This window comes from Balaenoptera musculus, chromosome 11 (assembly GCF_009873245.2).
Source record: "Balaenoptera musculus isolate JJ_BM4_2016_0621 chromosome 11, mBalMus1.pri.v3, whole genome shotgun sequence".
Classification (NCBI taxonomy): domain Eukaryota; kingdom Metazoa; phylum Chordata; class Mammalia; order Artiodactyla; family Balaenopteridae; genus Balaenoptera; species Balaenoptera musculus.
In genome coordinates this window covers 72,358,085-72,371,940 of record NC_045795.1, presented here as the reverse complement: position 1 = coordinate 72,371,940, position 13,856 = coordinate 72,358,085, and the positions used below count along the sequence as shown (strand labels likewise).

At 37.2% G+C, this 13,856-nt stretch overlaps 1 protein-coding gene across 8 annotated transcripts in view; it reads left to right on the top strand.

Moving 5' to 3' along the window:
• The window catches only part of DENND6A (DENN domain containing 6A), a 54,661-nt gene that overhangs the window by 25,845 nt on the left and 14,960 nt on the right, over positions 1-13,856 (top strand). For 6 of the 8 annotated variants that reach the window (XR_005021842.1, XM_036868805.1, XM_036868808.1 and 3 more), the window contains 7 exons: positions 1,265-1,370; positions 1,975-2,054; positions 3,136-3,198; positions 4,005-4,060; positions 9,728-9,850; positions 10,337-10,432; positions 12,493-12,587. Coding sequence is in view for 7 of the 8 variants with exons in the window: in XM_036868805.1 (XP_036724700.1) it covers positions 1,265-1,370; positions 1,975-2,054; positions 3,136-3,198; positions 4,005-4,060; positions 9,728-9,850; positions 10,337-10,432; positions 12,493-12,587 (619 nt within the window). In the remaining variant the exon portion in view is untranslated. The remainder of the gene's footprint in view (positions 1-1,264; positions 1,371-1,974; positions 2,055-3,135; positions 3,199-4,004; positions 4,061-9,727; positions 9,851-10,336; positions 10,433-12,492; positions 12,588-13,856) is intronic. The other 2 variants (XM_036868807.1, XM_036868806.1) reach the window with 2 other exon arrangements.

Sequence of the window (13,856 nt, the reverse complement as noted above, 5' to 3'; positions counted from 1 at the left end):
TTGCGGTGCATGGGCTTCTCATTTTGGTGGCTTCTCTTGGAGCGCGGTCTCTAGGCACGTGGGCTCAGTAGTTGCAGCACGCGGACGCTAGAGCACGCGGGCTTCAGTAGTTGTGGCGTGTGGGCTCAGTATTTGTGGCGTGCAGACTCTAGGGTGTGTGGGCTTCAGTAGTTGTGGTGCATGGGCTCAGTAGTTGTGGCTCGCAGGCTCTAGAGTGCAGGCTCAGTAGTTGTGGCACATGGGCTTAGTTGCTCCACGGCATGTGGGATCTTCCCCGACCAGGGATTGAACCCGTGTTCCCTGCATTGGCAAGCGGATTCTTAACCACTGTGCCACAGGGAAGTCCCTAGATTTTTAACTGCTATTGAATTTTGCCTTCCTGCTATCTCTGTATTAGATTCCTGACAGTAAGTTACAGTTATTGTATGAAACTGTCAAAACTCAGAAGAATCTGTTTAATTTTCACATTTTAGAATAAGGGAAAGAATAAACAGATTGTAACATATTTACAGCTAATAAAAGCCTGCAGTATCTTTTTTTTTGAAGAGCTAGTAAATATACTTGATCAACATCTTAGTCATTATTGTTCCCACTCTAAATGTATAATCTTTTTGTTTCTGAAGATATATATATATAAATATCAGTTAATTCCAATTTAATCCCAGCTAACAAGGACACACCTTTACCTTTTGTAACCAGAACATGCCCTGACCACTAATTGATGCTTAATGGAAAGATAAAAAGTAGTTTTCAAGAAAAATAGATTTTTAAAAAGTCAGCATAATCTATATCTGAAGTGGTCACAAACTATAAAGTCACAATTTCTAAGAATGTGGCTAAAACCATTGAACTCTAAAATATAACAGTTATAGGTCTTAGTTTGAAAAAGCATCACAATTTGCGCTTTCCTTTTTAGGAAGAGTTCACCTGGCTAATTCCTAATATTGCTTTGCTGACAACAATAGTAGCTAGGGTTTGGAATTATCCATGACATTAGTTTGTTTATAGGAAATTCTTTTTCCTGCACAGCAGGAAAATCTGTGAATGTGTCTTTATGCTCTTAAAATGTAGTAATAAGGTTAAACTTTTGGTGTTCTGCCACTATAGTTTTATGTTTCTTTTAACCATCTACTGTAAAAGCCTTTTTATTTTAAAATCCACACTTTTTGCTGAATTTGGCTTGTTAGTAATTGATTATATAAGAAATGGCAAACTTAAATTATAATCATTAAGAAATTAAACATTGTTTCTTTTTTCCCTCCAGTCCTTGGTTTTGATCAGCAAACTACCTTATATTCATTTTTTTCACACCGTGCTCAAACAGATAGCACCAGAGTATTTTGAAAAGAATGAACCTTATTTGGAAGCAGGTAAGTTAAACATTGTGTGAGTTAGGTACCTTTATGAAGGAGTTTAAAATTTTTTACTGGAAATGAATGAAAAAAAATTAGTTAAGAATTTTAAGGACTATATGGTAGGAGAGAGAGGTAAAACAATTCTTCTGGCATATTTACCTACAAACACCAAAGATCCTATCTTTTATTTCTTCTTTTGCAACACAGATGATGCCTATTTTTTAGGATAATAATAAACAAATATTGAGTTGCCAATTCTGATACTCAGAGTACTGTTAAACAGAAATCCTTATGTCACTCAATACAGAGAGAAGACCTCTGCTAGGTGGTGTGCTTTTGTAGCTAATTTTAGTAGTAATAAATGAGTAGGAAAACTCCCTTTAAACCTATTCTGTTGCTTTCAAAACATGTATTAACCAATTTATATCCTAGAACATAGGTGTATATCTGGTGAAATATAAGATATTTTCAGTACTTTTGCCTTTTATCGTCCATCTTTCCCAGTGTATTTTTTCTGCTATATAGAAAGCAGAAAGTGGAGTTCTAACTTCTAATGTTCCATTTTTAATATTTTAGTATTTCCACTTATACTAAAGAAATATTTTACTATATTTTTCAGCTTGTAATGATGTTGATCGATGGCCTGCACCAATGCCAGGGAAAACATTACATCTGCCTATTATGGGGGTAGTAATGAAGGTAATAATAGCTTATATTTCATTTGTCTCCTTTTTTAGGAAGCTCACACATGAATTTTGCTTTTTAACTTCCTAATAACATTCAGTCCTGTTGTTGCTTTCACTTGTCATTGATGTGAGGAGTTGCAAAGATACTGCAATTTATCCTGCTGCACAGAACCATTAGTCACACAACTCCAGGGGTCACCAGTCCCATTTTCATCCTGTAGAGTTTACATGATGCTGTCATTCTTATATAATGCATGTGAATGTAAATGCCACCTCCTAGAATTGTGCAACTTCATGGCCCTCCAGAAATGGATGGTATTGCAGAACACTTGTAGAGTTGAGTATGAGTTAGTAAAATTTAAAAGAAATTAGGAAAGCCATTGGTTCTTAGTCTTTTTTTTTTTTTAATACAGCAGGTCATTGGTTCTTAGTCTTAAGTGATCTTTTTAATGTGCAGTTTCAGACCAACATGTCCATCCCAGGGTATTGTTCTCTACTAAGGTTTTTTTTAATACAGTGAATTAGCATTTTGCTCTCAGGCTTTGTATGAATGTGCTGTAAGTGCTTTTGCAATTCATTTTCAAGTTGAACTTATTTTTGGCAATGTTCTCTCTTTAGATGTGCTCATTTCTGTAGGACCTCTGTTCTGTTTTTTCCATGGGAAATCATCAAAAGTAGGTCTGGGTTGAGAGTTCTCATGGTTCCCTGTGAGATTTATCCCATAGTTTGGCAAGCTTGAGAGGGTGTGTTTGGGTGTGTGTATATTAATGAAGCAAAGATTAGAACAATAAACAGGAAGTGGTATGTAGTTCATGTCCTTTTCTGTTTTTCAGCACATTTGCTTCTCAGTGGGTTAGTGATTTCTGTGTGTATGGGAATGTGGAGACCTTGGTTCACTTACCTTCTGCTGTGACTAAAATATGACTTTAGTTTTTAATCTGACATAAGTATTTTGTTTTTATGGCTTTTTAGGCGTTGTTGAGTGTACCTTTTTAGCATCAGGATAGAGTGCTTCTGATCCCTCATTGTAGCAGGACTCGCAAGTTATAGAAAGGTCATTCTTTTGTAGCCAAAGTTAATTTCTTCTCTTTTAGGTACGGATTCCCACATGTCATGACAAGCCTGGGACAACTCAAATAGTGCAGTTAACTCAGCAGGTAGAGTGCTACTGTGGTAGAATAATCCAGCATATATAGTCTCTTTAACAGAAATTTTAAACTAGCAAATGTAGAGTTTCTTGGGTTTATGATACATTTCTGAATATCACTGAAATATCCCATTAAATAATTTTTAATGAATTGATAATAAGCTTCCTAATGTTTTTCCGATTTTTTTTTCTTGTTCTTTCTCTAGTAGACACTGGAGAACTCAGAATTTATACTGTAATTGTGAGGACAAGGAGAAAATTATCTTTTGAAAAAGATTAAACAAGGTTTAATTCTAACAAAACCTCTTATCTTAGAAGAGTGGTCAACAGACTTCTGTTTTTAGGAAACTTGAATCAAAAGGATTCTGTAGTTATAATTGCCTTACATTTTTCCCAAAGTTACATTTGTTCGTGGGTGGGGATGAATTTTTCATTTGAAATGATTTAACTGGTATATTAGCACTCCCATTGTCCTTTGAATTAAATAAAAATGGAGAGCAATAGGAAAACAAGTTTTGCCTGTTATATATATCAACTGGTATTATGGTAGTATTTCATACAGTTGAGAATTAGTATAACATCTGACCACTGGATTAATGTTTTATCGGTGGAATCTATGTTGTCCTTGACCTTCTGCTGTGTTAGGGGAGACTGTTAAGACCCATTCTCTTTGTAGCTGCTTCTGGAGGAAGAAACTCTTAGAAGACAGGGCAACATGGCTGATAGATTATGAGATAGATAGGCATATTATGAAAGTCAATTTCTGGCAATTTTAGTGACATCTTGTCTATTTTTTTTTTCTTTTTTATCTCTTAGGGAGACACACATATATCTGTTATTTTACCTACTGTTCATGAGGTGGATCTTTTCAGGTAAAGACTAAAAAATTTTGTTAACTGCCTTGTCTCATTTGCTTTATGATATTGTTGTTAATTTCTTTAGAAAGTGAACGTTCCTATATAAAATGTGGAAAAAACTGGAAGAAAATAGTCATGTTTCACATGTTGTAAATCAGTGGTTCATCCCTGACTGCATGTCAGTTGCTTTGACTACTAGGGAAATTTGGATATGGATTGGGTATTACATGGTACACACAAATTATTTTTGTTTGGTTGGGTGTGAGAATGGTAAATAAATAATTTTTTTTCTAGGGATGGCCTTTTTTGGGGAGTTGGGGGGAGTGGGTTGAGAGCATAAAGCATGATACTCCAGAATGGGAATATAAAAGTGGTGCTGAAAGAAGACTGTGATTTCCCTACAAACCCCTCATTTTAGTAACTCTACACTGCCGTTAATTTGATGCATACCACCAATATCTATTAAAGGTTTCCTCTCTTGAATATTTAATACTTACCTCCCCCCAATAAAAACTACTTTGTGTAACAGATATTACTAGTGTAATACAGAGGTTTCAGAGAGTGCTTCAGCTTGTAATTGTACTTCCTATCTGTTTGTGCGCTTGCTGATAACATTACTATACTTCAGAGAAAAACTAATTTGCAACTTTGATGCCTTAAGGGCATCCCACTATTAAAGTCAGTTGGTCAGATGTTTCCATATAGATCTTTTCCATTTTTCCTTTGCTTATTTTAAAATTATAAATATACATATATAATATATATAAATTATATATTTAAAAAATTATACATATATACTGTACTGATCACTTTTCTGTAAATTTGTGATTATTTCAAAATTTTACATATATAATTATTTATATAAAATTTATGTATCTATATAAAATTTTGAAACAATCACAGATTTACAGAAAAGTGGTCAGTATAGTAAACTTTTTTTTCCTAGAACCATTTGATGGTAAGTTGGAGACCTGATGCCTCATTTTCCCTTAATACTTTAGTGTCCTACAAGTAAGGACTCAATGCAGCCATAAAAATTGGGAAATTAACATTGATAAATTAATACCATCTAATACTAAGACCACATTCAAATGTGTCCAGTTGTCACAATAATACCTAGTTCAGAACCATCTGTTGCATTTAGATGCCATGTCTGTTTAGTCTCAGTCTGCAATAGCTCCTCAGTCTTCCTTTCATGGCCCTGACATTCTTGTGGATTACAGGACAGTTATTTTACAGGAAATCCCTCAGCTTAGGTTTGTCTGGGATTTACTCATGATAAGATTCAGGCTCTGTATCTTTGGCCAGGAGGTAGCTCACAAGGTTGGCTTGTCTCATTGCTGATAATGTTCACTTTGATCACTTTATTAGTGTGGTGTTCTCCAAGCTTCTCCATTGATAAGTTATTCTTTTTCCTTTTGTAGTTAAATATTTTGTGAGGAGATACGTTGAAACTATGTATATTATTTATTTATTGTTGTGTAATAAGTTACCCCAGTACTTAGAAATTTGAAAGAACAAACATTATTTCACACAGTTTCTGAGAGTTAGGAATCTGGGGACTGCTCAGTTGGATGGTTCTAGTTCTAGATCTCTAGTGAGGTTGCAGTCAAGATGTCAGCTGAGGTTTTAGTCAGTTGGACAAGTGGGGCTGGAGGGTCTGCTTCCCTAGAAAGCTACTTTGGCTGTTGGCTGGTGGTCACAGTTCCTTGTGACTATTGGCAGGAGACCTTCATTTCCAGCCATGTGGACGTTTCCAAAGGGCTGCTTAAATGTTCTCACAACATTCAGCAGGTGATCTGAGAGAAAGCTGAAGTCACAATGTCTTTTATGACTCAGGCTTCAAAGTTGTATATTATTGGGACTTACCTGGAAGTCGAGTGGTTGGGACTCTGCGCTTCCACTGTATGGGGTGCAGGTTTGATCCTTGGTCCGGGAACTAAGATCCCACATGCCACACGGTTGGGGTGACCTCGGAGCACAAAAAAACCTCCAAGTGATTAAAGCTTAGGCCCACTAGCCAAAGCATAATATCACTTATTGATCCAAAAATTTATCAACGGAACAAGTTACCCTAGGGATAACAGCGCAATCCTATTCTAGAGTCCATATTGACAATAGGGTTTATGACCTCGATGTTGGATCAGGACACCTCAATGGTGTAACCGCTATTAAAGGTTCGTTTGTTCAACGATTATTGAAAAAAAAGTTGTATATTATTGCTTTAATTTACTCTGTTCATTAAGTGCAAGCCACTAACCCAGCCCACCTAAGAGGGCGAGAAATAGGCTCAGTGCTTTAAAAGGAGTGTCAAAGAATTAGTAGAAATATTTTAAAACATTGCACCATGTATGTATATCTGTATGGATTTCTGGTTTCTTGTTTTATTCAACAGGTTATTAAAATCCATTATTCTCATCGGTTTTCATGTTCGAATTGTCCCCAGTTTGGCCAGTGAGAATCCATGTCAAGCTGGCCTCTGTTTTTCTTTTTTTGTCATATCCTTTTCATTCTTGAAACACTAACTTGTTTGTTCCAGGCTTATCTTTTTTTTTCTCTAGCTAAAAAAATTGATACATAATTCACATACATGATATTCACTCTTTCAAAGTATACAATTCATTTGTTTTTAATATATTCACAAAGTTGTGCAACCATTACTACTGTCTAGTTCCAGAACATTTTCATCACTCAAAAAGTAACCCTGTACCCCATTAGCAGTTAGTCCCCATGGCCTCTTCCCCGCAGCCTCTAGTAACCACTAACCCACTTTGTCTCTTTGGATTTGTCTATTCTGGACATATCATATGGATAGAATCATACAATATGTGACCTTTTGTGTCTACCTTCTTTCACTGAGCATAGTATTTTCATGGTTTATCCATGCAGTAGTATGAATCATTACTTCATTCTTTTTATGGCTGAATAGTATTCCATTGTATGGATATACCACATCCAGTAATCCATTGAAGGACATCTGGATGGTTTCCACTTTTTGGCTGTTACGTATAATGCTGTTGTGAACATTTGTATATAAGCCTTTGTGTGGGCATATGTTTTCAGTTCTGTTGGGTTCCAAGATTATCTTGTATTTTCTCTTCCCCAGCCCTGGAATCAGCTACTTAGTAGAGAATAGGATTTAGAAGTCAAGATCTGGGCACTAGTTGTGCTCCTTGCTAAGGGAATATCCCTCTCAGTGGACAGAGCTAAGGAAAATATGTATCTGTAAATGCATGTATACATACACACTCAAATATAGTAAACACTTTTACATACATATTTATTTCTATATCCATATATATTGAAAACTATAAAGTCACACCAATACCCCTAATTCCAGTGCAGCATGGCAGGGTTCACTCTACTTTTTTCCCTTTTCATATTTGTATTTCTTTTCTCTGACAGAGGAGCTACATCCTGTTATCCTTGATTCATTTAATTATTTGATCGGTCCCATGTTAGTAACCAATCTCTCGTCTCTGCTGCAACCTTCTCCTCTGAGCAAATGCCTTTCTTATCCTTCTTGGGCTCTGACACTGCCCACCTGGCTGCTCTTCTTCATGAACACCCTCCTTACCCTGCTTAGGCCCTGCTCCATGCCTGATTGACCCCCCACGTGGTTCCCCTCTTGCCCCAGTCGGCTTCTATACCCCACGTTAGGCCACCTCTCTATGTGGATGCCATCCTCACCCTGTTGTGCTCTGACTCCCAATGCCAAGCCAGCCCCCACATGGATCCCTCCTTTCCCTACTTGTGCTTCTACACCTTACTGCAGGCCACGCCTCCATACGTTCACCCTCATTCCTCTGCTCTGACACCCCACCCTGGACAACCTCCTCAACCCACTCTGGCTCTGACCCTCTGCACCTGCTGCCCCTCCATGCCCCTCACAATTCCTGGGCTCTGTCACCCCAAATCAGATCACCTCCACACATGCACACCTTTCTCACTACATTAGGGTTCCAACACCCCGACGACAAGCCACCCCCTCCACATGGATGTCTGCCTTATCTCACACAAGCCCTGATACGCTCTTCAGGCCAACAGGGCTCTCTTTCCCTCCAGGCAGAGATGCCTACCATGCACTGGGTTTTGCTGTAGGATTGAATTGTTTAGGAAGGAAGGAGGAAGAAGAGCTCCTTTGCCTTATCCTTGAACTGTTTATTGTTTTTATTTTTGGTTTTTTGCCCTTCCTTCACATTTCTCTTCTTGCCTTTGAATAGTTAAAATGAACTTTCCCTAATTTCCATCTCACAAATTTGTTTCATATTTTTACACTTAGAAGTTAACTTGTATTTTTTTCTTTTTCTTTCTTGTATGTGTATGTTTTCAGGTAGGTAGATTGGTTACTTTTTTTTTTTTAACATTTACTTTATTTATTTGGTTGCACCGGATCTTAGTTGGAGCAGGCGGCCTCCTTAGCTGTGGCACGTGTGCTCCTTAGTTGCGGCCAGCAAGCTCCTTAGTTGCAGCTTGCCAGCTCCTTAGTTGTGGCGTGTGAACTCTTAGTTGCAGCACGCATGTGGGATCTAGTTCCCTGACCAGGGATTGAACCCGGGCCCCCTGCATTGGTAGCGTGGAGTCTTAACCACTGTGCCACCAGGGAAGTCCTTTGGTTATGATTTTTATAAATAGATAATGTAGTTTTTTTTTCCCTCTAATCTACTAGGAAAAATTTTGACCCTACTAGGAGGAAATTACTAAATAAGTAAAAGTTATCAAATTAACTTAGGCTAGGTAATGTACCGGAGTTTTGTCCTATAGGCTTCTGCCTAATTCCAGGGCTACTGTAAAAATATGCAACATTTCTGTAGGGGGAGGATCTGCTTAGGAAAGCATTCTGTTGTTTGGCGTTAGAACACCTCCTTGTGATTTGTTTTCCTCATTCTTTAATATTGAAAGCATTGGCTTTGAAATTAAGTACATCCAGTAAACATCCTTTGGAAAATTAATTTTTCTGGTTTCCTTCAAAATAGAAATTCAAATGGAACAGCAATATTGATAAACTAGATGTGCTGTATGGTACAATAGTTTAATAATTATGTTATATGCTTTTATCATTTGTTAGCCATTCTGTGTGTCAATATATTTAATTTTGTAAAACTTGGAACAAGTAAAATTGCTATATATTTTTGTGTGGATAAAAGGAACTTATATCTATGTGCATCACCATATTCTTTTTTTTTTTGGCTGCATTGGTTCTTCGTTGCTGTACGTGGGCTTTGTCTAGTTGCAGTGAGCGGGGACTACTCTTCGTTGCAGTGCACGGGCTTCTCGTTGCAGTGGCTTCTCGTTGCGGAGCTCGGGCTGTAGGCGCGCGGGCTTACAGTAGTTGTGGTTCACGGGCTCTAGAGCGCAGGCTCAGTAATTGTGGAGCACGGGCTTAGTTGCTCCGCGGCATGTGGGATCTTCCCGGACCAGGGCTCGAACCCGTGTCCCCTGCATTGGGAGGCGGATTCTTAACCACTGCGCCACCAGGGAAGCCCGGCAGGTGGATTCTTAACCACTGCGCCACCAGGGAAGTCCGCATCACCATATTCTAAATGAATTTGTGTATCAGGTCAAGGTACACATAGCTGGAAGAATTGTATCAATGTGAAGTTTTTAGAATGATTATATGGGAACTTAAAAAAACCAGGGATGGATAAATAACAGTGTCTCTGCTGCGTAAACACCTTTCAGGTGTTTCTGCCCAGTTTTCCTTCATAGTCAGATGCTTTGGGAGCTGGTGCTGTTGGGTGAGCCCCTCGTGGTCATGGCACCGTCACCATCAGAGTCGTCAGAGACTGTATTGGCACTTGTTAAGTGAGTATATTTGGTTCCTCATGGTGATAGTTGCAACAGTTTACCACCTGTGATATGTTTGCACACTCATTGCATTGATCTACACAATAATCCTGTAAGAAGGTAGTGCTCATTATAGCACCATTTATTGATGAGAAAATTAATTCAGATTCCATGTTTTTGTTTTTCTGGGCAATAAGCACATTCATTCACTTACATAAAGTTAGCACCTGATAAAAATCAGTTGCGTGAATGGTCAGTGTCTAGTAAAAGGCATGTAGCTAATGAATGATAGAGCCAGAATTTCACCCCGTCTTCTGCCCCAAATCCAGTGTGTTTTTGGTATGCCATCGACATTACATTTTTCCATTTGTCTTTCTAGTTTCCTGAAATGAGTTATAGATAAATGATCCCACTGGGGTAAACTCTGTGTATAGATGTTTTATAGTTATTGAGTAGGGCCTTTAATTTCTGTCCTTTGTTTTACATGTTATTCTTGCTCTACAGCTGTATTTCTCCATTAAAGTACTTCAGTGATTTCCGACCTTATTTCACTATTCATGATAGTGAATTCAAAGAATATACCACCCGTACTCAAGCCCCGTGAGTAAACAAAATAACTTTTATTGACCAAGTATTACCTTTATAACCAAATTATGTAGAATTATTTTTGGTAATAATTGAAAAGTTTAAATTTTGAACTTATTGGCAGATTGATTTTATAAAGGAAGTTTTGAGGAGCTGCTGGTAATAATTTCACATTTCAAGAGTCATTATCCTATTTTCTTTGAATGATCTTATTTGTTAGTGGAAGCTATATTGTCTTCCACTAATTAATAGCTAATTCCTCTAATATAATAACTATCTGACTACTTTTACTTCTATCTTCGTTCTTTACTTCAGGACCCCTTATAGCATCAGTTATCTCTTCTTGCTCTATAACTTCCTTTTCCTTCCCCCTCTTCATTGAATCAGCATATAAACATATAAAAATTCTTCCCAATCTGTAAAAGGGGAAAAAATATCTTACCTTTCCCCTTTAGTTCCTGCTCTGTTGTTCACCTTCTTTTCATAGCTAAGTTTCTAGAATAACAACAAAAATTTCCATTTACCCTCTCCACTTCTTGGTTTCCTGGTTGCTTCTCAGTTCATTGCAGGTTGATTTCTTCATCTCCTCTGAAGTTCTTGTCAAAGTCATCAAGACCTTTCTCACTGCCTTGAACCTGTGGGCACATTATTGCCCTGTTTTTCCTGCCTTCCCTTTCTTGTAACACTCTATTGACGTTGAAAACATTTTAATCTTTGGTACCGTCTCACCTGGCTGTCTGGTGGTGCATCTCAGTCTCCTGTGCAGACTTCTTTTTCTCTGCCAACCCCTTAAATGTTGGTGTTCTCCAGTATTGTGTTCTGGGTTCTGATTTCAGACTGATATTTCTTTCTGTACAGTCTTATCTGTACCCACACCACAGTCTCTCTTAACACCTGTATACTGATGACTGAAATTTATCTTCCTAGTTCAAATCTTTGCAAGGTCTCGACCTCTGTCCAGGTTTTTGTTGTTGTTTTTTTATCGTATTGCCACCTGGACATCTTAATGGCACCCAAAACTAAACATGTTCAAACTGAATTCTTTTTGTTTCCTTCTTTTCTTCCCGAGTTCCATGCCTCTTCCTACTTCATGAATGGTGCTTCTTTTCACTTAGTTATCAAAAACCTAAATTGTCATAAATTTCTTGTTCTTAATGTGCTCCATGTGAAGTTTTACCAAATTCTGTCAATTCAACATCCTAAAATATCTCTCATAACATTTGTTATCTTCTTTCCAGAGCTCTCTTCCTAGGCTTACTACCTCCAGTTTTTCTCGTATTTGCTGTTGCTTTCCCCAAACCTCTTCCCCTTTTTGCAGAGCATCTTCCAAATTTCCCCCAGAGTGATCTTCCTAGTAAGTACATTTTTGTTCATGTAGCATTCCTCCACTCAGTTCTCTAGTAGCTTCTGTTTGCCTACAAGATAACATCTGAATTTCATAGCATATTAAGTTGGTACTGAATGATCTGGCCAGCATCTGCCCATCTGCTTTCATTTCTGACTATTCATTCTTCCTTCTTTGTGCTCTTTGAACGCTGAACTATATGTAGTTTTACAAACAGACCGTGATCTCACTTCATTGCTTTGCACATACTATTCATTCTCCTGCATCACATTTTCTTCCATTATCCACCTGGCAAAAGACTCCTGTTCATAACTTATATCATGTTATATATCAACTGTCCTTCAAAAAAAACCTCCTATTCATCTTTCATATCTTTGTGCAAATGTCATCTCTTTGGTGAGGCTGTCCTTTAATCCCCTGGTAGACATAGTTTCTCCTTTTTAATAATTGTACATTTTATACCACCTTCACTGTATTCTAATTTCTGGTATCATAATTGGTTATGTATACCCCTTTTCCTGTGTGCTTTTAGAAAGACCGTGTCTTTTCATCTTTATATACCTAGTGCTATAAATGGTGCCTGGAATGTAGTTGATATGTGGTACCAATGAAGGAAAAGATTATCTTAGTAATCTTCGAGTAAACAGTAGTTCACTCAAAATAAATTGTAAACTGATGGAACATTCATTTTTTCCTCACTTTGGTTTTGTTTTGTTTTGTTTTAATGTAGGCCCTCAGTCATATTAGGAGTAACCAACCCTTTTTTTGCAAAAACACTCCAGCACTGGCCACACATTATTCGGATAGGAGACCTTAAACCTGCAGGTAAAGTATAAACTTGGTGTTCTCGTTTTAGTATGTAAGGTGGATGAGCAGGTTTATTTCTTCCTCTTTGTTTTCACTGCTTCGTTACTTTTTAATTATGTTGATGGCAACCTTCTTTGAGGCAACTTGAATAAAAGCCTTTGAAGAAGAGCATAACTTCCAACTAAAATATACAGATTCTTATTTGTATAACCCATCGTGTCCACCTACCAAAAAAATGCACCTACAGTGTTTTAAACATTGAATTATTTTGAGGTTTCATGAAACCTCAAAAATTTGAGCTACTTTTTGTATATGTATAAGCCCAATTAAACAGGATTTTCCAACACTGCTTGAATAAAACCTTATAGAAAGTTCGAATTAATCAATTTAACACAAAATTCTCAACTAGGACTCCAAACAAGAATTACACATTCTGTGGCACTGGTATTGATTAAGGAAGTGGTCAAAAGGCTGTGCTTTCCTTGAAAAAAGACATGTAGTACCTTGTTCATGGTAGCTGTTTAATGAATGTTTACTAAATGAGTAAATGAATTCTGAAGTTGGCAATTTTGTTAACCTGGATGACAATTTAATGGTACCTCTGACATTTTCTCACTGGACATTCCTGAATTTTCCATGGAAATAGTTGAGACGTGAGCTATCTAAAATATTTCTAATAACTTTATGATATGTTACTTTTAAAGACTTTTCCTTTGGTGTACATGGGTATTATATTTAAGACATTATTTAATATGATTATTTTATAAAATATCCCTTCTGGTATGTAAATAAATCTAGATGACATATTAGGGAATAACATTTTAAATCATATTATTTACAAATATTAGACTCAATCTTAGACTGAAATCCTTAGAAACCTTATGAAATAGAGGAAAGGGCAAAGGGCTTTACCTTGGCTGTCAGATCTGTGTGACCTTAGGCAGAACAGCCTCTTTAAGCCTGCAATTCTTTGTCTGCTGGGAGGATTGAACACAGTATCTGATTTATGGCACTCTGTAAATGTCATGGTCCCTTGCCATTTCATTAGTGTTCTGTCTGATAATTCAGAGCACAGCAGTCACTGGAGTCTCATCTATGAGAAGATATGGAAAGGTTTTTTTTTTAATCTTAATTTAATCTTGACATTTACTTTCTTGGTTTTTTCCTATTAATCTAGACTATTTGATTAATCGTAATATAGTAGACTACTGTTTATTGTCTTTTTCCAATAAGAAAAGGCTTTCTGTTGGGGATGTAAGTAGAGGAACTTTTGCAAAGATCACTGGT